The 21,457-nt window shown below is 37.1% G+C and overlaps 2 protein-coding genes across 8 annotated transcripts in view; one reads left to right on the top strand and one right to left on the bottom strand.

The window, feature by feature from the left end:
* The first annotated feature begins 391 nt into the window (after positions 1-391).
* On the top strand, positions 392-16,801 carry LOC108145315 (host cell factor). 4 transcript variants are annotated; one of them, XM_017270674.2, is made up of 14 exons: positions 392-484; positions 551-612; positions 946-1,342; positions 2,277-2,586; positions 2,663-2,874; positions 2,928-3,116; positions 4,844-4,995; positions 7,275-8,375; positions 8,838-9,953; positions 12,735-12,969; positions 13,031-13,200; positions 14,218-14,487; positions 15,669-16,032; positions 16,101-16,801. In XM_017270674.2, exons 3-14 carry the CDS (start codon positions 1,045-1,047, stop codon positions 16,241-16,243), a joined length of 4,560 nt encoding a protein of 1,519 aa, XP_017126163.1. In that variant the 5' UTR covers positions 392-484; positions 551-612; positions 946-1,044; the 3' UTR covers positions 16,244-16,801. The 4 variants fall into 4 exon arrangements, with proteins under 4 accessions (XP_017126163.1, XP_017126161.1, XP_041564563.1 ...); XM_017270672.2 differs by lacking the exon at positions 551-612 and having other exon boundaries at positions 396-484; XM_041708629.1 differs by lacking the exons at positions 392-484; positions 551-612 and adding an exon at positions 676-705.
* Positions 16,802-20,266: 3,465 nt separating this feature from the next.
* The window catches only part of LOC108145320 (zinc finger protein 592), a 41,209-nt gene continuing 40,018 nt past the window's right edge, over positions 20,267-21,457 (bottom strand). For all 4 annotated transcript variants that reach the window (XM_017270692.2, XM_041708634.1, XM_017270694.1 and 1 more), the window contains one exon: positions 20,267-21,364. In XM_017270692.2, coding sequence (XP_017126181.2) covers positions 20,645-21,364 — 720 coding nt within the window. In that variant the 3' untranslated portion in view covers positions 20,267-20,644. The remainder of the gene's footprint in view (positions 21,365-21,457) is intronic.

Genomic DNA, 21,457 nt, shown 5'->3' on the forward strand with positions numbered 1-21,457 from the left:
GTTTCGATTCAGTAATTTTTAGGTATTTTGATGATTTTTCTTGGCTAATATGGGATTTTTTGAGATGGAGATGAATTTTTGATTAATTCTGAAAAGCACTCATATATATGGGAAAATTAATTAGTGAATCCATTTTTTTTGGATTGAAAGTTAAAATTTTTTATTTTCTTCTTCATTAAAGGTTTCTAGAGGACCGATCAGCTGTTTTGCATCAGCGGGTGCCTGTGTGAATAGGTCGCTTCAACTTTTTCGCTATAAATCTTTTAAGGGGCTGTGTGTAGACGCTATAAGTCTCAGCTAGGTCGGAACCATTTATTAAGAATCATACCCTGGCCCTGGTGCATTTTATGCATAGATGTATCGATAGTCCTCTTGTGGTACTTCCACCTCTAATAAGTACGTGCGTGCGTTGTGGTGTTCTGTTCGGCTTTTGATTTTGTAAATTCATAACATCATTTAGTGTTTACTTCTTGACAAACTTTTGGTAAAGCATTTAAAAATATACTTGGTTACCAAACCATTATCAGAAATTTGGGATATATGCTTATAGTTTGCGCTTAAAATGTGAGATCTACTGCACTATAGTGAAGCGTCCATTCCCAGCATTGCCAGGTGAAAGTAAATTGTAGAGTGTATAGAGCATTTCAAGTAATTTGGTATTTTACATTTTTAAAGGAACCGCATAGTAGTATACACAACTAGATGGTATTTTATACCCTTCCAAATGGCAATATAGTTTTTCGTACAAACGATCCCATCAAATTATATGAGCTTGTATAAATATGTTAATCAACTTTGCGGCGAACTAGCAGTTGGCAGTTTTTTTTAACCAAATCAAAACACTTGCCAATATTTGGTAGGATCGATCGGGATTTTAGCACGGATAATTGTTTGCTATGTAATTTGTTGTTATTTTAATACTTCATATAAAATTCGATTTTGCAGGTGGACTTGGTTACTTGGAAGTAATGCATTCTTGACCCCTTGCTGTCTACTGTAATACATCATCAATATTGCCGGTTATATTACTTTTCTGATCATAATATGGAATGTTCAGAACTCGTGGCCTCAACTATTTCTTCTGGAGGACAAGTATCTGCAACTGACGGGCAGATCCTCCAAGCCGACTGTGCTAATCGAATTTCTATGGATGTAGAGGACAATGCTGACCGCCACGCGGCCAATAACTTGTCAGGATTTCGGTGGAAGCGGGTTCTCAACCCAACAGGACCACAGCCGCGTCCTAGACATGGGCACCGCGCAATAAATATCAAGGAGCTCATGGTCGTTTTTGGTGGCGGAAATGAAGGAATTGTTGACGAGTTGCACGTCTATAATACTGGTAAATAAATTGTGACATCTAACCAACAGTTAAGGTCAGTTTGTAATGTTATTATGGTCTTAGAAAAAGAGGAATTTTATAAATTAAAACAATGACCAAACTTGTTTCAACGATAATCTAAATTTATTTACATAACATTTGTATTCCAAATATTAAAAAAAACGTGGAAAATGGTTAGTGGCCTATGGCACTGTACATACATACGTATGGCTTAAAAAGCAGTAGTAAAATAACAGTTTTAGATATAAAAATATCCTAGATTCTTAAAGACAGGATTACTATTTTGTGTCGCGTTCAAATGGAAGTTTTGAGACTTATATTGTGAAATTCGGAATAAAAATAATAAAAAAAGGTACCAATAAGTGCTACTTACGGCTTTTGGGGCTAAGTAGGCTACTCCCACTAGTTCATCAACTTTCCCGTGTTCACTTATTTTTATGGGCCCTAAGAAAATTTGATGCGGACAGACTTCTGGCTTGCATGAGCAACTGAAAAAAAGTCCTAATTTCGTTTTAATCATCCAGTCTGACTTCTGAGCTTATTGATCATAAAGTTAGAATTTATTTCCACCAATTTTTAATGTAATACCTTAATGATCACCTTGTTCTAGCTGGTTTAAATATTTTTTAAGACTGCCGTTTGCAGTCGATTCAACTGTACCGGAAAAGAATGTCGAATATTTTGTCGAATTAAATTTGAAAGTGTTATCAAGACCGTTGTGTTATATAGATTTACAAACAAAAACGACCTCGAGTTCTAAGCGTCGATTTATGTATTTATATACAGATCTACAAAAACCAACCCAGTGTTATTTATTTAAAACAACAATACCTCATCGATACCTCGTATTGAATGAATTAAGATTAAAAGAATATCGAGAATTGTAACAACGGGAATCTGACAGTATGGTTTATTCTGACTTATTTAATTGTAGTAACAAATCAATGGTATGTTCCCGTGCTCAAGGGTGATGTACCTAACGGATGCGCTGCTTATGGATTTGTTGTAGAAGGAACGCGCATGTTTGTCTTCGGGGGAATGATCGAATACGGAAAGTATTCCAACGAGCTCTATGAACTACAGGCCACAAAATGGGAGTGGAGGAAAATGTATCCCGAATCGCCGGACAGTGGGTTGCCGCCGTGTCCTCGCTTGGGACATAGCTTTACAATGGTCGGTGAGAAAATATTTCTGTTTGGCGGACTAGCAAATGAATCGGACGATCCAAAAAACAATATTCCAAAGTAAGTCATATTTTAAATACAAGTATGTCCGCTTTAAGGGAAAGGATTTTCATGACTTTTCAATACAATATCGCAGATATTTAAACGACTTGTACATACTTGATACTCGAGGAGTTCACAGTCATAACGGAAAGTGGATAGTACCTAAAACGTATGGCGACAGTCCGCCACCAAGGGAGTCTCACACAGGCATTTCGTTTGCAAGTAAAATTACTGGAAATTTAAACCTTCTGATTTATGGAGGAATGAGTGGATGTCGCTTGGGAGATTTGTGGTTGTTAGATACAGGTAACTGTGGTACATACCCCTGTTTTCTATATTTAATTTCTTTATTTTCTCAGATTCAATGACATGGTCAAAGCCGAGGACCCTAGGACAAGCTCCATTGCCACGTTCATTACATAGCTCAACAATGATTGCAAACAAAATGTACGTGTTTGGTGGCTGGGTTCCACTGGTGATTAATGATTCAAAGTCGACGACAGAACGAGAATGGAAATGTACAAATACTTTGGCAGTTCTTGACTTGGGTAGGTAAATTATAGGTTTATCCGTTACCGAATCGGGAATACAGTTTTACGCTATGAAATATGCCGTTTTTAAAAAAATGTGTTATATTGTGGTAGTGAGTTGTTCAACCCTTTTTTAAGGAACAATTTCATAGCGAAAGCTGAATTGTACGTGATTCCAATGTAACTTGTTCTTAAAATTTAGTTTTCTGGGGGTTTATTTATTTGAAATAAGCAGCCGGGACACTTGACTAAAGCGGGCCTTTTTGGTTTCTATTAAAAAAGTGTTGTAATAAGATGTGTTCCTACCTGTGGCGACTTAGCTTCATATTTTTCCCGATGTTTTACGCTTAACTATACAAGTGAAGGATATGGCAAAGACCTAAACGACAAACTTCAGGCCCATCCTAATAGGTTGGCGCAGTCTTTAATTCTGAACACTTGCCAGATACGACTCCGTTCTTAACCAGAAACATGGTAATAAATTTATTAGATTGAGATTTGCCTACTTATCGTCAGTCTCTAAAAGAAAAGAATGGTAAATAATATAACAAGGAGAATCGCTATAGTCCAGTGCCCCGACTGGTCTAGAAATGGAAACACGTTGGCTATCGGACTGGACACTGGAATTGGACGCTTATCTTTTAGGAATTTAAGCTCTTGGGTATATTTCTCGCGCTGATTATATAGACTCAGCTTCTCGGACCTCCGCCTTTGTAGGTCAGTCAGCTGGGCCCCTCGGCATCTTGCGGCAGGACCCGCAGAGCCTTGTTCAACTTGGAGAATTGTTCCAGAAAATCGTCGGATAGGGCCTTTGCGAAAATTACCTTTACAGCACGATGCTCTAAGTCTGTGACTAAAGTCGCAAACCCCTGTGTTGGCCACTTGCCTTTTGGCTGTTGTAACCAGTCCGGTCCTTCCCACCAGAGTTGGTTATGAACCAGCTCCCGCAGGAAACGCCTAAACTGGCTAGGTCCGCGGAATTGTGCTCAGATCGCACATGCGCCCAATGCTCAGCGCTCGTTACCTCAGTAATCTTGGTCACTCGGTTGGCTACAGACATGGTCCAGTGGCATGCCGGTTTGGTCAATCATGCGAGGACGATGGTGGAATCAGTCCAGAAGAAAATTTCGGAATAGAAATTGGCATGTTCGGAAGGATAGCTGCGATCATTTCTGACAACGACAATGTCCCACACAGCTTGAGCCGTGAAAGGGACATCGGTTATATATTAAAACAAGAAAAGAAGCTAACTTCTGCCAGCCGAAGTTCATATACCCTTGAAAACATTAAAATTATACAAATTTGCAGCTTAATTATTCGAAGGTTCCTATGGCAGCTATATGATATCGAAATTAAAAAATTTCAAAGGTTGTCTTGCTAGCACTTACGTAAAATCATATAGTTTAAACAAAAGATGAGCACTGAATGAGGCCAACAATGTAGTGTCATAACCCCATAACTATTGTTCTTCAAGTTTTAAATAAATATTGAAAAAATAAAAATAAAACCGGATTTTAAAACTTTGACGCAAAAGTATTATACTGGTATACAAGTAGTTGGATTATTTCTAGGACCTTTCCGTGACCATGTTTTTTTGTTTAAAAAATAAAAAATAATGAATATTTTCGGTCCCTGATGCTAATAAAGACTTTTATGTCTCCAAATCGCTTTGTTCTTATTTTTTGAAAATGTGTTTACATATGAATAAATAACTAAAATAATTTATTTTTATATTTTCTTTTCAGAAACAATGACCTGGGACAATGTCACATTAGACACAGTAGAGGAGAATGTACCGCGGGCTCGTGCTGGCCACTGTGCAGTTGGTATTCAAAGTCGTCTTTACGTGTGGTCAGGACGGGATGGTTATCGCAAAGCATGGAACAACCAGGTTAGGGTGAGACATTCTGTTGCTGATCATATATCTTATCTTTAGACGGTCAAATAATTTTGCCGATATCCTTTTTTTCTGTTTAATTTAATGTTTCCCTTGTTATTGGGGGATAGCCTATGTGGGTCATTTGTGACAATACCGAAATTAAGCTGGAATATTGTACACAACTGGTCCAATTGGTATAACTAGATTGCAATATTCTTGCATGGTTAAAACAATATTGTTAAATCAAGCACTTGTAGTGCTATTGAACAAAAACTGAGAGTTGGTCCTTTAGTCTGTCCAACTGTCTGCCATTCAATTCAATTTAATTTTTTTTAACAGCGCAAGGCTATGTATACTTAGGCTTGATGAAGTAAGCTTCCTTTTTTGTTTACTTTATAACTTTGCTGCTTTTTTTTTATTATCTAGTTTCCCGAGATGAATTACGACTTAAATTTCATCGGACAACATTTCATGTATCTCTCATGGAAACAATTAAAATATTAACTGAAATTTAACTTCTTTTACTTTCTTTTTTTAAATTCTTTTTGTCATAGTAATAATTTAGAATTACGTTTTTAATTTTATTCAAATCGGAAAACGATATCATATAGCTGTCGTAGGAACGATCGAATTATTGAGCTAAATTTCATCATAGCTTCAATGTCTTTAAGCATATACGCAAATAAATCAAAATGTCAGTATCAGTTCTGACTTCGTTCAATAACCCAACTAACAAAAAAACAACAACTTTTAAAAAACAAATTTAAGCATAAAACATAATAAGAAAAAATAGAACAACAAAAACCAAACCGAACAGTTACAAACGCAAGCGCACCAGGCAGTAGACCAAAAAATCATACGATGTCGCGACCAGCGGACTTACATGACCACAATGAAAAAAATCATATACATTCTCATTACAAGGAATGACAAAATATCTTTTGAAGACGTTAATCCGTTTATAATAAAAAAAGTTATTGATTATCAATGCAACGGCGTAATGGCCTCAATCAAAGAAACTAGAGATGGAAACTTGTTGGTAGAAACCAAAGGTTTGACTCCTGAATCTCACCCAATTCCACGATTGGAATCACTACATCCGAACACCAAACACTGACGTCATATACTCTATTAAAAACAACCAAACCAAACAGCAATAGGCGCCATAAATTTGTTGCTTACCACGACAATAGAATTGCAAGTGGCAACATCTTTTGACGGTACTTTTGTTTCGAAATTGATTAACGCGTTTAATGGTCAATTGATAGTCGTGGTACTCGACTATAGCGTTCCTTCTTGATTTTTTTTATAATATATTCCAAAAGTTTTCAAAAAGGTTATCTTACCAATTTTTATGTCAATACCAAACTCGCAATCGCTAACAAATTAAAAAAATTCGTATAACCCTTACTCATCATGACACTTTGAGACTTGTTGGACCTTAGTTATTAGGCGATGTGTGTGTTATTCAGTGTGTTTTGTTATGACGTCACTAAATGTTTTAAAAAGGGAGTTCGTGTATAAGGAGGCGGAGAACACACATACTTTAAAATTTGTATGGGTACGGGTATCTTACAGTCGGCAAACTGAACTATAGGGTTCCCTCTTATTTAATGCATGCAATCATCAACTGTTAGCTAGAATTATTGAACTCATTGGAATTGTCACGAAGTAATACTCAGTAAGGATTTGTAGCGACCCGTTTGTTCTTTCTTGTATTGTTTAGTCAATAAATCTTAGTTCTTTCAGAGAGCTCTCCAACTAGTGCATATTGAAGTGAAAATTTAAATTAAATGAACTGGAGGTCAAAGATAATTCCAGGAGTACTTGGATGTTAGTTATCTTGCAGAATAAAGCGTGCATTTTCTACATTTTTCTACAATTAAATTATACTCTGATAGCTTATTATACCATTTTGTTTTGTTTTTTGAAACTCGCAATAATTTTAGCTTTCTTCCCAAAAATGGATGGCAGGAAAAGTCAAACAGTCTTTAAGATTTCAAAGTAAATAATTTTTATTTAAGCCAATTCAATTACGTCAATTTTTACTAATCCATTCGTAACATTGTCGAATTGTATCCCTTCAATGCGAATTGAGGTAGACGTAATTCGTGTCGGAATGATATTTCTCAAACCTTCTTCCTCTCTTCGTTCAGCATTTCCGACCCATCGTTGCTTCTCTCTCTTCGTAATTTCTTTTAATCTTCACTTACTTTACAAATGAAAATTAAATCTAATATTACAAATTAATCTACTACATACTTTTATTGACCAAATCACTTTATTTCCCTTTTCAGGTCTGCTGCAAAGATCTTTGGTATCTAGAGGTTTCGAAGCCCCTGTATGCAGTTAAAGTTGCACTGGTTCGTGCATCTACTCACGCCCTGGAGCTGTCATGGACTGCGACCACTTTTGCAGCCGCCTACGTTTTGCAGATCCAGAAGATCGAGCAGCCAGCAAATCCAAGCTCCAAACCGCTGAGCCATAACATCGTTCAGCAAGGAACAAGTGCAGCTGGTGAATCTTCTGGAACCACAGTGTCGGAAAATTGCTCTGAAAGTGCCTTGACTCTTGGAGTCGAAGCCACTTCCACAGTCCTAAAGCTGGAAAAAAATGCGATGCAAGGTTCTGGCAGTCCAGCCGAAGCGAATGTTCAACCATCTGTAAATGACTTGTCGCACTCGATTTCGCCGCCTGCTTCGCCAGCATCAAGTGTCCAAAAAAATCTTTCTGGCTCGGCGGGCGGGACAGTCTTCACCACGTCTACATCGGCCGTCTCGGTGCAGCCCCAAATATCTGTAATCAGTAGTAGTGCCGTAGCAGCCGCAGCAGCCGCAGCAGCCGGAAGCAACACCTCGTCTAGTGGCAGTGCCGTCAGCAGCATATTGCAAAAGTTTCGACCTTCAGTAACCGCCCTAAGACCATCCACTACCACCACGGCAACAGGTTCCACCAGTGTGGCTGACTCTGTGGCCATGCGAGTGCCAAGTGCGATGCCAGCAAACGTCGTTCTCAGCTCCGTGGCCTCAAGCAGCGCCTTGCGAATTGTGCCTAGCGTTAATGCTTCGCAGACATTGCGCATAGCTTCCGCTCAGACGAGCGGCAGCAGCAGTGGCAGCAGCACTGCAGTGAATATATTAAAAACAGCCCTGCCAAGTGCAGCCGTGCAATCGCAGCCTGCAGCAGCGGCCACTACGTCTATTGGCGGCAAGCAGTACTTTATCCAAAAGCCGCTTACTCTGGCTCCAAATGTCCAGCTCCAATTTGTTAAGACCAGCAGTGGGGGCATGACTGTTCAAACCCTGCCCAAGGTAAACTTTAACGTACCAAAAGGAACTAATCCTCATGGTATTTCAATAACAAGCCCACAGTTGGCGTCGGGAAATAGTCAAATTCAGGTAAGTTACTGTTAAGTATCATATTTAACAAAAAACTCAGATTGCATATAAACCTTTCGAAATCAATTTTTCACCAATTTGGTGACTTGTTTGATTTGAATTCATTCGGCTTGGAGTTAGTAAATTTTAAGGTCTTTACTACCCAATTTTAAACTTTGGGGGAAGTTTCCCTGCTTTATTTAGTGGTTTAATAATACAAAAAAAAAAGACGAAGAAATAAATAATAAAATGTTAACTTACAGACCTCTCTCTTACAATTTAAATTACATGTCATAAAATATATATTTAATAACTTAAATATAAATATTACTTTTAAATAATATTTAAGCAAAGTCGTCTTGTTTATTATTAAAATAAAAATTAAATTTAAAGTAAAAGTTATTTTCATGTTTTGCAAAATTGAGTTTACCAGAAGTACTTAAGCTATGCAAGATTTAATTGTACAAACTACTTATTTCCCAGGGATCGACGGTGCCCGGAAACCAGCAACAGAAACCCATTGTGTCCGGAAACGTACTGAAGCTTGTGTCGCCCCATACGATGGCCAGTGGGAAATTGATCATGAAGAACTCGAACATTTTGCAAATGGGCAAGGTAACGCCGAACGTAATGGGGGGAAAGCCAGCGTTTGTAATAACGAATAAGCAGGGAGCGCAGTTGGGCAATCAGCAGATCATCATTGTCACCACTGGTGGCAGTGTGCGAACCGTTCCAGCGAGCACGGTTATGACCACGGCTAGTGCTGGTGGCACTGCAACAGGGTCAAATATTGTCAGCATAGTGAGCTCAACGTCGACAACGGCTAGCCCGCTGCAGGCAATAAGTGGACAGAGAACCGTGCTTTCCAACCAAAGTGGAGTGAAGATGTTGAGAAACATATCAACGGTTCAGACACCTACTTCGCTGGCTGTTGGACAGAAGACAAGCGGCACTCCCATCCATCAAAAGACGGCATTGTATATCGGGGGTAAAGCTGTTACTGTCATGAGCGCCAATGCAAGTATGGCGGCTTCTGGAAACATTGCAAATAAAGTCATGGTGTTGCCGGGCACAAGCGCTACCAACTCTGGTGCTTCGACCTCCACTCTCAACGCCAGAAAAAGTTTTGTTTTCAATGCCGGAGGAAGCCCGCGTGCCGTGACCCTGGCTACTAAAAGCGTGCACGCCAAGATTATACCGTCAGCGCAATCTCTCAAGGAGACCACCTCAGAGACTCCTGTTTCCGTCACGAACATGAAAGACACCGACCCCATGGAAGATATTATCGAGCAGTTGGATGGAGCCGGAGATCTGTTTAAACTTTCCGAAAGTCAAGCTCAACCCGGGTCGGAGGAGGAAGACAACAATGATGACAACGCCACGTCCTCGTCAGCGTCTGCGTCAATGTCTACTGGAGGCGACACAACAGCACAATCGACAGGCCAAAGCACCACTGCCATGGAAGAGCCAGTTCAGATTGTTGAAGATGTTTCTGGCGTGAGCAGCACAACTGGTGCAAGGGAAACTGCTATCGAAAGTGCCGATAGAATGAAGGCGCCCAAGTTATCCGAAAAGGAAAATAGTAATGTGGAATCTATGGTAAGTGCATTTCTATTTGTTACTAATATACCTGTTACAACCGGCCATTAAGACGAAGCTTCTAACAGCATTTATTTATTTATTTATATTTAAAATATATTCTGGATTATAAAGTGCTTTAAAAAATCTTCTCTTCTCGAGGCTCGAGCTGCAATTGGTTTTCGATTGTTGCCTCTCTTCCTGGATGCACATCGATTGATGTTAAAATGTATCGTTCTTTCCATCGATAATTTTGTAGAAAAGCATTAATAAGAATTAAATTTCAAATTGCTGTACTGGGGCGGTAACAATACCCATGCAAATTACGCAGGAACACAAAATCTAACTTTTTGAAATTTCCACGAACCAATTGTACTTTTCCATGATAATTGGGTGCTCCTGAGCAACCTAACCTACAAACCTTAATTCCATATGACTTGACTCTTTTTTAGCTGTAAAATACTGTTAATACACTACCGCATAATAAAAAAGTCACCAGCTTGAGCCGTGAACCATGTCCTTGGAACATGCCGTCATAGTTAAAATCTCATATCTTCGACGAATTCGTTATTTCGTTTAAATCTATAGTCCTCTGTGTGTTTAAATTTCGGTTGATTCAGTATTTTACAGGCATATTTAATTAATTATACAACAAAAACAAAATAGTTGGGTATTAATTAATTATAGGATCATTGCCCTTTTCAAAGCGAAAATAAGCAGGAATTACCCAAGCAGAGTTTTCCCACTTTAAGGACATTTGAAAACAAGCTCTACATAATTTAATGAATAAAAGTCAAAACAAAAATTTTTTAAAATTAATTATAGATTGCCCAAACTTTTTAAAATTTGAGAATAAATAGTAGTATTAAATACCCAAAGATCGTGAATTTATTTCGATAAAATATACAATATATATTTTCAATCAAGAATATTTAATTTCAATCAATTTTTTGAGTGTAATAACGTTAATGACCGTTATTTATTTTCAATAATAAAATTGGGATTGTTTATTTCTGCATTTGGCCAAATATATCTCATTGGTTGCATCTCGTATGTACCGTCAAATGTACATTAATTCCAACCAAACTTCAATCGAAAGACAATTTTGTGTCACCCTCTTTAAAAGTACTTATACCTGTTAGAAAGCCGAGTAGTTCTAACCATGTCCGTCGAGATTTCGGAATCCACAAAAGTCCGCGATTTAAAATGTGCCCCGCCGAATCTTACGCCTGCAAATCGTGGAAGTCTGTCATGTCAATATCAAACAATTTGAAAGTTCGAGGTGCTGCCCGGTCTTAGCGTGTAGTAATGACCCTGCAGTTTGGCAGATGGTTTCATTTCAAAACCGGTTGTTTCTGGAGGAATACTTACCTTCTGTCAAAAAAGTACCGGGGCTGGATTGATTAAAAAGTTTGTTTTGAACCGATTTTCGAATTTGTTTTTTGCTATGTTGGTAACACTGTTCTGCATTAAGAAAGTAAAATCGGTACAGCACAGGCTTTTTAATTAATCCAGCAATTAAAGTATATATTTTGAAATCGATTATCTGTGTAAAGGGTATCTAATATATGTAGATATATTCCTTCTTGTTTTGGTTTAGAACTAGGTTTGAGGCGTTTCATGGGTTTCATCGTTCAAAAAACGGACTATTTTTAATCATTTTTTTCCAATTTTTTTTGTTCAAAATATACATGTATAATAAAGATTTTGTAAAAATTAAAAAACAAAAAAGATTAATACCATTACCAGGCCATTACTACGACACTTCCGCCAGCTCTTCGGAAAAAATATCTTTTTTCAGGATTATCTAAAAAAAATTATAAAATGCATGTTTTGACTAAGACCCTAAACTAGGTACTAAACGAAAAAAAAGCATTTAAAAGACCTTTTTAGAAAAAACTAATGCGAATTTTAGTGAAAATTGTGAAGTGAAATTTTATCTTCAAAACTGTCACTCGGATCAACATTCTAGAGATGTTTTAGAATTTAACAAGAAAAAAAAACAATAATTCCCCTGAATAAATCTTTTTGACACCGCTTAAATATTAAAGTTTTTTTTTGGTCTAGTTCGATGATTATTAAATATTTATCTTTATACCCTTGCAGAGGGTATTATAATTTCAGTTAGAAGTTTGCAACGCAGTGAAGGAGACATTTCCGACCTTATAAAGTATATATATTCTTGATCAGCATCACTAGGAGAGTCGATCGATCCATGTCCGTCTATCCGTCCGTCTGTCCGTTCGTCTGTCCGTCTGTCCGTCCGTTTATATGCAAACTAGTCTCTCAGTTTTAAAGCTATCTGCATGAAACTTTCCCAAAAGCTGTCTTTCTATTGCAGGTAGTATATAAGTCGGAACGAGCCGGATCGGACGACTATAGCATATAGCTCCCATAGGAACAATCGGAAAAATAATTGAAAAAAAAATTATAACTTTGCTGTTTTTTTAATTTTTGTTTAGTTCTTCGACATATAGCAATGGTTAAATATTTCAGAATTATGGTTTAAATTTTATCAAAATCGGACGTCTATAGCATATAGCTCCCATAGAAATAATAAAACTATCAAATAATAAAGCTGCAAATCACCATAGTTTCAATGTTTTTAAACATATACGCAAGTAAATCATAATTTTAATGTTTTCAAAAGTGTTTAATTCTTGCAATATTTGCAAGGGTATATGAACTGCGGCTTGCCGAAGTATGCTTTCTTTCTTGTTTTTTTGTACTTTCTCTTAAAATTGACTAATTCAAATATATTTGTTTTTAATGTACTTTCTCTTGAAATTGATTCGTTCTTAGGTTAACCAAACATCAGCTGCTGATGACCGCAGTCAGCCGACAACATCCGAGACAGAAGCTGCCACCATACTAACAACAATTAAGTCTGCAGAGTTGCTTGTGGGAAGTACGGAATCAAATAAGGACCCAGCTGCTGGAGCTTCTATTGAAAGTTCCAATGAAGACAACAAGTTTAAGCAAAAGCAGGAGTCGGTACCCTTAGAATCGTCCCAGAACCCACACCAATATCAAAGTGGTTTGTTTCAATCTGAAAACCTGTTGAACATATAGAAATTGATATGTTTTTCTCAATGTAGTCGATGGTTCGCACTTGGAGGCCCTGGCTTCAGCTGCAGTGCTACAAGCAGCAACGGCGGACGCCACAACCTTAGCGAATTCTGGCCTAGCAATCAAGCAGTTGATAGAACGCCCGGGAATCGAGACACAACCCAGAAGTAGCAACTTTGCTGAAACTCACCACAGCAATGTATGTCCAACTGTTTTTACCAATATGATCTTTGTGTATTTAATTCCATGCTCTTTTAAAGTAATTTATTGACGAAATTATTTATAATATTACATTAAGGTTTTAGAGGCCAAACACAAAAAATTAACATTTTTTTAATTTATTTTAATGAATCCGCGTTTTAATGAAGAATAGGTAAACGTAACAATATAGGCTTACAACTTTTTATTTTGGGTCTCTATATATAGAAAACAAATTGCATCCATTTTTCTTGACCCTCGTTCAGAACACTAATAAATACTTCAAGATAGGTACTGGCTAAATCAACAAGGTTTCATACAACATGCATAGGAGTTTGACCAGGCACAAAGTGCTTGCAGGGCATGTGTGTAATATTGAAATTTTGTTTGTCCTGTTTAAGGGACTATTTTTAGTTTCAGAAAGCATAGACTATTTTTAGTTTCAGAAAGCATAGATTGAAGCTAATAAACTTTTATAAGGGTTCCCAGATACATTCTTCGATTTCTAAATTGGAAGTAATTGAAAGTAAACATTGCTAACCGAACATTAGGTAATAAATGAAAACAAGAAGAGCACATTTTGGCTATTGTTAATATAATTTTCGAACAATTTGTTAAGTTTTTTTTTGATTAACATGTTTTTTTTTGTTTTTTTTTTTTAAATTTTAAAATTATGACTTTAACCAAAAAAAATATTTGCGAGCGAAGTAAAATCACGATAGGGAAAAAAACGAAACATAGAAGTTAAAACAAATTACTAACAATATATACGTGTAGAAAGGTGTACTGTTGCAGCTTACGAGAAAATGGAAATTTTTATGATATTAGATCTCAGATAGCGTAACAGTTAGACAGCATTCATAAAAAACCAAGCATGGTTAGGCTTCTTTCTTGTTTTTCAATTAAGCTTTTTATTATCTTACTTAAAAATAAAAGTATCAACGGGCAATCTAAAACTAACACTACAATTCTTCATAAACCAATATTTAATTTATTTTCAAATATTTCTATATTGTAGATGCAATCCAATTCAGTGGTTGTTGCTGCTCAAAACACCACACAAAACGAAAACCAAAAATGGCATACAGTAGGCATATTTAAAGATCTCTCGCACACAGTTACCAGCTATATTGATTCGAATTGCTTCTGTGAGACCCTACTGGACAGTATTGATGTGGATAATCTTCCAGACTTTAGCAATTTTCCCCGCATCAATTTGGATCCTGGAACGGCGTATCGATTTCGTCTGAGTGCAATCAACACATGTGGTCGCGGGGAGTGGGGAGAGGTATGTGAACTATTTTTAGTAACTTATAAACCAGCTCTACATTCGAAAATTATTATACAATTTTATTCTGACTTAATACTTATTTATTAGATTGATTTAACTTATAAAAATTACCAAAATACTCTTTTAAGAACTGACTTAAACAGATCATTTGTCCATATTTTGACCTCGATAGCTGCAGATGTGTGTTTGAAAAACCTAATTCTTTTGAAGTCCTTGAAAAATATTTAAGGCATAGGGGAATAGTTAAATATAAATGTCATGAATATTTATTGACAAGCAAGTTATGACGTCTTTCAAGATTGTAATATAAATTTATAAATCGTTGTAGTCACCTGAAAAATAAAAAGTATTATCTCGAGTTATGCTCGTATTTGAAAATACTCAACGAAAATAGTCGGTATTCTGTCAATTTTCTTTACTTTCTACGACAGCTATATAATAAAATAAAAAATGTTGTATTAAATTAATATATGATCAAGCAAACTTCGACAAGACAAAGCTAATACACCCTTGCAGCTATTGCAAAAATTATACATCTAAATTCCGAGTTATATGAGAACCGATTAAAAACCATTGAAGCTATGGTGATTTTCACTTCAATTATTTGATCGTTCTTATGGCAGCTATATGATATCGTTTTATACAATTATACAATTCAAAGCGTAATACTGAACTGTCAAATTATTAATAAGTCAAAAGTCAAAAAAAAAATTACAAAATAGAAAAGATAAATTTAAAAAAAGGTGTTTATTTGTTTGTTTTTGTTGTTTCTATTAATGGAATTTAAACCGTAATTCTGAAATATTTAACCATTGCTATATGTCGAAGAACTAAAATTAAATTAAAAAATAGCAAAGTTATAATTTTTTTTATTTATTTTTTCGACCTGCAATAGAAAGACAACTTTTGGGAAAGTTTCATTCAGATAGTTTTAAGACTGAGAGACTAGTTTGCGTAGAAACTGACGGAAAGACGGATGGACAGACGAACAGACGGACATGGCTAGATCGACTCTCTTAGTGATGCTGATCAGGAATATATATACTTTATACGGTCGGAAATGACTGAAATTATAATACCCTCTGCAAGGGTATAAAAGTAATAAGCCAAAAAAAAACAATATTCACATTAACCATAACAAAAAATCAATCTTCCTTCTATGCATTTTTTTTCGCTAGATATCGAGCTTTAAAACCTGTTTGCCGGGCTTCCCTGGTGCACCATCGGCTATTAAAATCTCGAAGGATGTCAAAGAGGGAGCTCACTTAACATGGGAACCACCGCCGGCTCAAAAAACTAAAGAGATAATTGAGTATTCAGTATACCTTGCAGTAAAACCCACTGCCAAGGATAAGGCATTAGCCACTCCTCAGTTGGCTTTTGTTCGGGTTTATGTCGGTGCGGCCAATCAGTGCACGGTTCCCAATGCTTCACTCTCCAACGCACATGTGGATTGCTCAAACAAACCAGCAATTATTTTTCGGATTGCTGCTCGAAACCAGAAGGGCTACGGACCAGCTACACAAGTTAGATGGCTGCAAGGTATGATTGCTACATGGCTATACAGCTATCTTTGATTGATCGTTGCGTTTCCGTCTCTAACTTTACAGATCCTGCAACCACAAAACTGCAAGCCCCCGCAAGTACGCCAAATTTAAAACGTTCGCAGGAGAAAACAACCATAGGAACTAACAGCGTTGCAAACTCGTTTTGTTCACCACATAAGCGTGGACGCAACGGATTGCACGAATGACCGACCGATTAAGACTCGTATATGGGCATGGAGATATGGGCTAAATTTAAGGCACAGTAATAATGTTGGCATTACTACAGCTTCCCACTTTGCAAAAACACAATGTAATTTATACTGAATTTAAAGTGATTTACAACAATACTTGAATATTTTCTTTGATTGCAAATAATGCAGCTTTCTAAGGGTTGGCTAGATCTGAAGCTTGTACATTAGGGTTTGTTTAAAGTCCTTGAACATACAAAATTGAAGCATCATTTATTTATTGACAATTTTAAGCAAGCATTTTAGTTAACGCTTAAGAATTAACAAATTGTAGCCAACATACTAATAACGACAATTTTTATTTCAAAACATATGTGAATTCTCCATTATAGTATAGTAGAGGAGCAGGACATTTAAAAATATAAATGCTTTGTTTGTCATAATCGACTTACCCTAGTGTACATGCTGAACTACGATAAAATAAACCTTAACAAATAAATTATAACAAACAATTATACAAAAATTAAAGACTATTATTATAAATAATAAAAGATGGCTACCTTCGCCCTGAAGTTATACTACTTGCTGCATCAGCGAATTGTCCAATGTTTATCTCAAATGGCCGTTGATTCGTGTCGAAATTATCTTCCAATTACAAGTTTTAGAAAGTTTTTGTTTTGCAAACTTTTTAGGTTTAATTATTTAATAATATGTCCTTAGAATTTCAACTCGACCCAAAAAAATTGGTAAAGAAATAAGCGTTGAAAGATAGGAATCAACGACTGTCTAGTGTGCTAACCTAAAACTTTTAATGCGTTTTTCTCAAATTGGCATCATTCATTGCGGTGACAAAATTGTATAACTACTGAATCGTTCTTTATGCAATTTTGCAGGTTTATTAATCACCTCATAACAAACTTTTTAATCGTTTTTTTTATATCAAAAAAATTGAGTTTTTTGGTGAAAATGAGGAGAAAACGTTAACTGTTAAACATTTTGTCAAAAATAACATATTTTTGAAATTTATTGACCTTGTTTTAGTTAATTATAACATAATCAACACCCAAGCTCGAAACGAAATCTTTGCCTAGCTACAGCTTAAATGTTGTTGTTGGCATATAGTAAGAAATATACAGAAAATACACCATTTGCTCTGCCCGAAATTCTGCCCAAGCTCTGCTGAGAGCCATGTTCGAAGTTAAATTGGATCTCCCAGTTTTTTAGTTTTTGGTTCAAACATTCAACTCGGTTCCGCGGTGAATTTGCAACTGGACTGCTCAATCGATTCTTAAAACTGTTTCAATTGTCTACCTCAACATCAGTTTCTTCAACTATCTGGAAAGATTCTTTTATTATTCCACTCCATTAAAATTTGCATAAATTTATATAGATTCTACATACTTACGTTACGCGTGCCACATTCAAAGGGTCGGCTCACTGTAAGTGATATCGACAATGGAACCCTGTTGCTTATAAAAGTGGCCCAGCATCAGGAATTTGTTGCATTGAAAAAACCCTGAGAAGCAAACAGTCAATACCGCCACGAAGCGCAATGACTTCGCCATCGTTTTTTTTTTTTTTGACAATTTCGAACTGACATCCTGTTACAACATGCGCAATTATCTTGTTTCACGAAACATATATGCATGCAGGACAGCAAGGTTTTCTCGGCCTGCTTAGGCAAAAGTTTTGGCCTATTATTATTATTATTATTATTAATATCGGGGTGTCCAGTGCACCGCGACCTATAAGATCTATTGTACCCCCATTCAGAGCCTACAGCTCAGATATCAACCCACTTCCTCGAATAAAGTCGAGGAGTTTTAGTGGGTTGATTCTTACTAGGAGCTCAGGTGTAAGAGTTCTGGTTCCTAAGATTTTACATCTTATGCTTGCTAACGCCGGACAGTCTGCAATGATGTGTCTAGAGGTTTCGTCCTCTATGTCGCAGAATCTGCAGGTTCCACTGCTGGTTATTCCCATCTTACCTAGGTGACTTTTCAGTCTACAGTGCCCGGTTAGTAATCCGGTAACGATCCTAAGTGAGTTTTTCCCCAGTTGAATAAGTTCCTTGAACCTCTTCCTATTGGCCTATTGGTCGACGGAAATATGTGGCAAGCGTTATTAGAAAGGGTGTTCAGTGCTTTCGTTTAAAACCAGTAGGGAGCATATCATGGGAAGTTAAGAAACAGCACAGTTATAATTTTATTTCCTTTATTTTTCCGATTGTTCCTATGGGAGCTATATGCTATAGTCGTCCGATCCGGCTCTTTCCGACTTATATACTACCTGGAATAGGAAGACAACTTTTGGGAAAGTTTCATGCAGATAGCTTTAAAACTGAGAGACCACTTTGCATAGACTCTCCTAGTGATGCTGATCAGGAATATATATTCTTTATAGGGTCGGAGATGTTTCCTTCGCTGCGTTGCAAACTTCTGACTGAAATTATAATTCCCTCTGCAAGAGTATAAAAACCTTGTAATTTCTCTAATTTTAAATTTTTTTTTGTAATTCTTAGGAATGGTTTAATAATTAAGAATTTTGCTTTTAATTTTATTAAAATCGGAAATCGATATCATATAGCTGCCATAGAAACGATCAAATAAATAAGCAGCATATCGATTACGAAACAAATTAAAGCAGAATAAAGTAAATTTGTTTGGTAAAATAAATAATAATCGGAGATTTCGCCATCAAATCTGCCACTCCTCAGCGCAAATTCAGCAGATTATGGATCAGCCACTATAAATACAAACACTCAATGAAATTAAGTCGATTTTGTAAACTTTTTAAAGTGGAGAGCCACAAACAAATTAATAATCACAATAATCAATAATCACGTGTGCATAGAATACTACTATATATAGCGGCAGAGTTGAAAGTCTCCTGTGTTGGTCCGATCGTAACAGGTAATTCACCAATCGAAAGGTAGCGCTTGAAGTAATGGGAATTTATATACAGTTAAAAAGCCGAAAATGGGAGAATTTTTCAAAATTTTTTCTGAGAAAACTATTAAATTTAATTATTTGATATTTTTTACACATATTATGTTATATTTTAACTGTGTTTTAAACTAAGTTTTGAAGAAAACATTGATTTGAACAGAGCTACAGCTAATCACCGGAAGCTCTTCTCAAAAAACCGTTTTGGGGTGACCACTTTATCTTTAGACTGGATCCTCCGAAATTAAAAAATCAAAGAGATGTCGTTAAGTATTGTCAAATCTAGTTATTAATCGAAGGAATAAGCACAATATAATTTTTTGACAAAATTGCCGTTTTTTAAAACAAAAAAACACCGTTTTGATTTAAACGCGTTTTAATTTTGTACTTGTACACTGTACTGAAACTGTACTGTACTGTACTGTACTCTGAAATATTTACCGGTACGATTTAAAATGCAGTGTGTATTCTTTAATATATGTAGGGTATCAAAATAAAATTAAAAAAAAAAATTTTTTAATTCCACCTTTATATAACCCCCTTAGGTAATTATTTAGTTCAGGAGAAAATGGTGGTGAATGTGATTTGCATTTGCCTAGTTACATTTTCTTGAAAGTAAGCGTGGAATGCCAGTTTAATTGCTTGTTCAAAAGTTGTTCAAAAAATGCTCTCTCTGTTGGTCGGCTTAACTAAATTTTAAGGACTTGTTTTGGAATACTTGAATGATTATTTTTGTGTTGGGCAGGTCGTTACGAAAAAAAGTTAGCAGGAAACCCAATAAACAGCTCAACTTTGCACGGCTATAACTTTTAAACTAGTAAAGACAAGTGTTCCCATTCGGCACGCTAAGATAAAACATGCCTGCGTAGGCAAAATACCTGGATGAAGTGGTCCAAATGGAAACACTTAAATAGTGTATTTAGTTAGTCGATAGATACTTTTCAATTTGATATCAATAAACAATATACCAATAAATCATCACCACTTTGTCTCGTGAGATGATTGGGTCGCTGGGGTATATTTACATTCATACATCATACATTCTCTATCTTTCTATGTATGTATCTTTGTTGACCCAATAAAATTCGATTGGAAATGATTTTCGCGCATTTATCTTTACTCTTATAATAAACGTTAACATAACACGAAAGTTTTTACATATTTTTATCTGCCGACATTGACGTTAGTTTATAGTATTGCACAATGAATGGGATCGTTTTTTAACTTAGGGCGTTGTTGTCTACTCATTTAAACTTACATACAAACATAATCTCGTTTACATCAACGCCTTCTCCACAAATTAGTTTACTTTTAGAGGCTTACGCATTCATATGTGTTAATCCTATTGTTTCAACTGAAATCGACGCAATAGGGAAATCGTTGTACTTGATGTTGAATCTCTATCTCTATCTCAATCTCCATCTCCATCTCAATCTCAATCTCATTCTGCCCCAGCGCATTCGATCGCCGAACTTCACGAGCTCGATGGCAGTTGGTGCTCCTGCTGATGCGTGTGGAACCGATGCTGTTGGTCGTTGCTGCTGGCAGTTCCACTGCAGTTGCCGTGACTGCTGAGTTGCTGCTGCAGCTCACCCGCCTCGCTTTTCACTCCAGCTCCACCTCCACCTCCACCTCCAGCTCCACCTCCAGTTCCTGCTCCAGAAACGGGCACCGTGCCAGTGGCCAGTCGAAAGGCGGCTTCGGTGTGGGAGCGCAAGATCGCTTCCGCCTGGTGCATGCGGAGCGCTGTTTCCGGATCCGGGTGGTGGTGGGATGTGTGGTGTGCCTGCGGGTGCGGATGCGCATGCGCATGCGCCTGCTGCGAGGTGGGAGCCACTGCGTGCTGCGAGTAGTTGGACGTCTGGTGGTGGTGGTGCTGCTGTTGCTGGTGGAGGACGTCTATGGGATGCATTCCCCCCAGGCCCGGATCCGGCTCAAGTGAGCCGCGCATCATATGGACGTTCATGTTCATGGCGATCGATGCGGCAGCAGACGACTCGTTCTGCAAACTTGGCACATTCAGGTTGGGAGACCGTTGCGAGCGGGAGTTGCTGCTGCCATGATGAGTGTGGACCAGCAGGTGGGACAGTTGCTGCTGCTGGTGCTGAGGAGCCTGCTGCTGGTGATGGTTGTGGGGGTGTGGATGCGGGTGCGGATGCGGATGTGAGTGGTGTGGCTGAGTGTGGTCGCCGTGCTGCAAAGTGGGACAAAACAGTGAATAGAGTTTAAGTATAATGGATCAGAAATGATTCTGGTTTTAGATTAAAAATGCCATTTGACGCGGCCC

This window comes from Drosophila elegans, unplaced genomic scaffold, assembly GCF_018152505.1.
Source record: "Drosophila elegans isolate 14027-0461.03 unplaced genomic scaffold, ASM1815250v1 contig_349, whole genome shotgun sequence".
NCBI classification, from domain to species: domain Eukaryota; kingdom Metazoa; phylum Arthropoda; class Insecta; order Diptera; family Drosophilidae; genus Drosophila; species Drosophila elegans.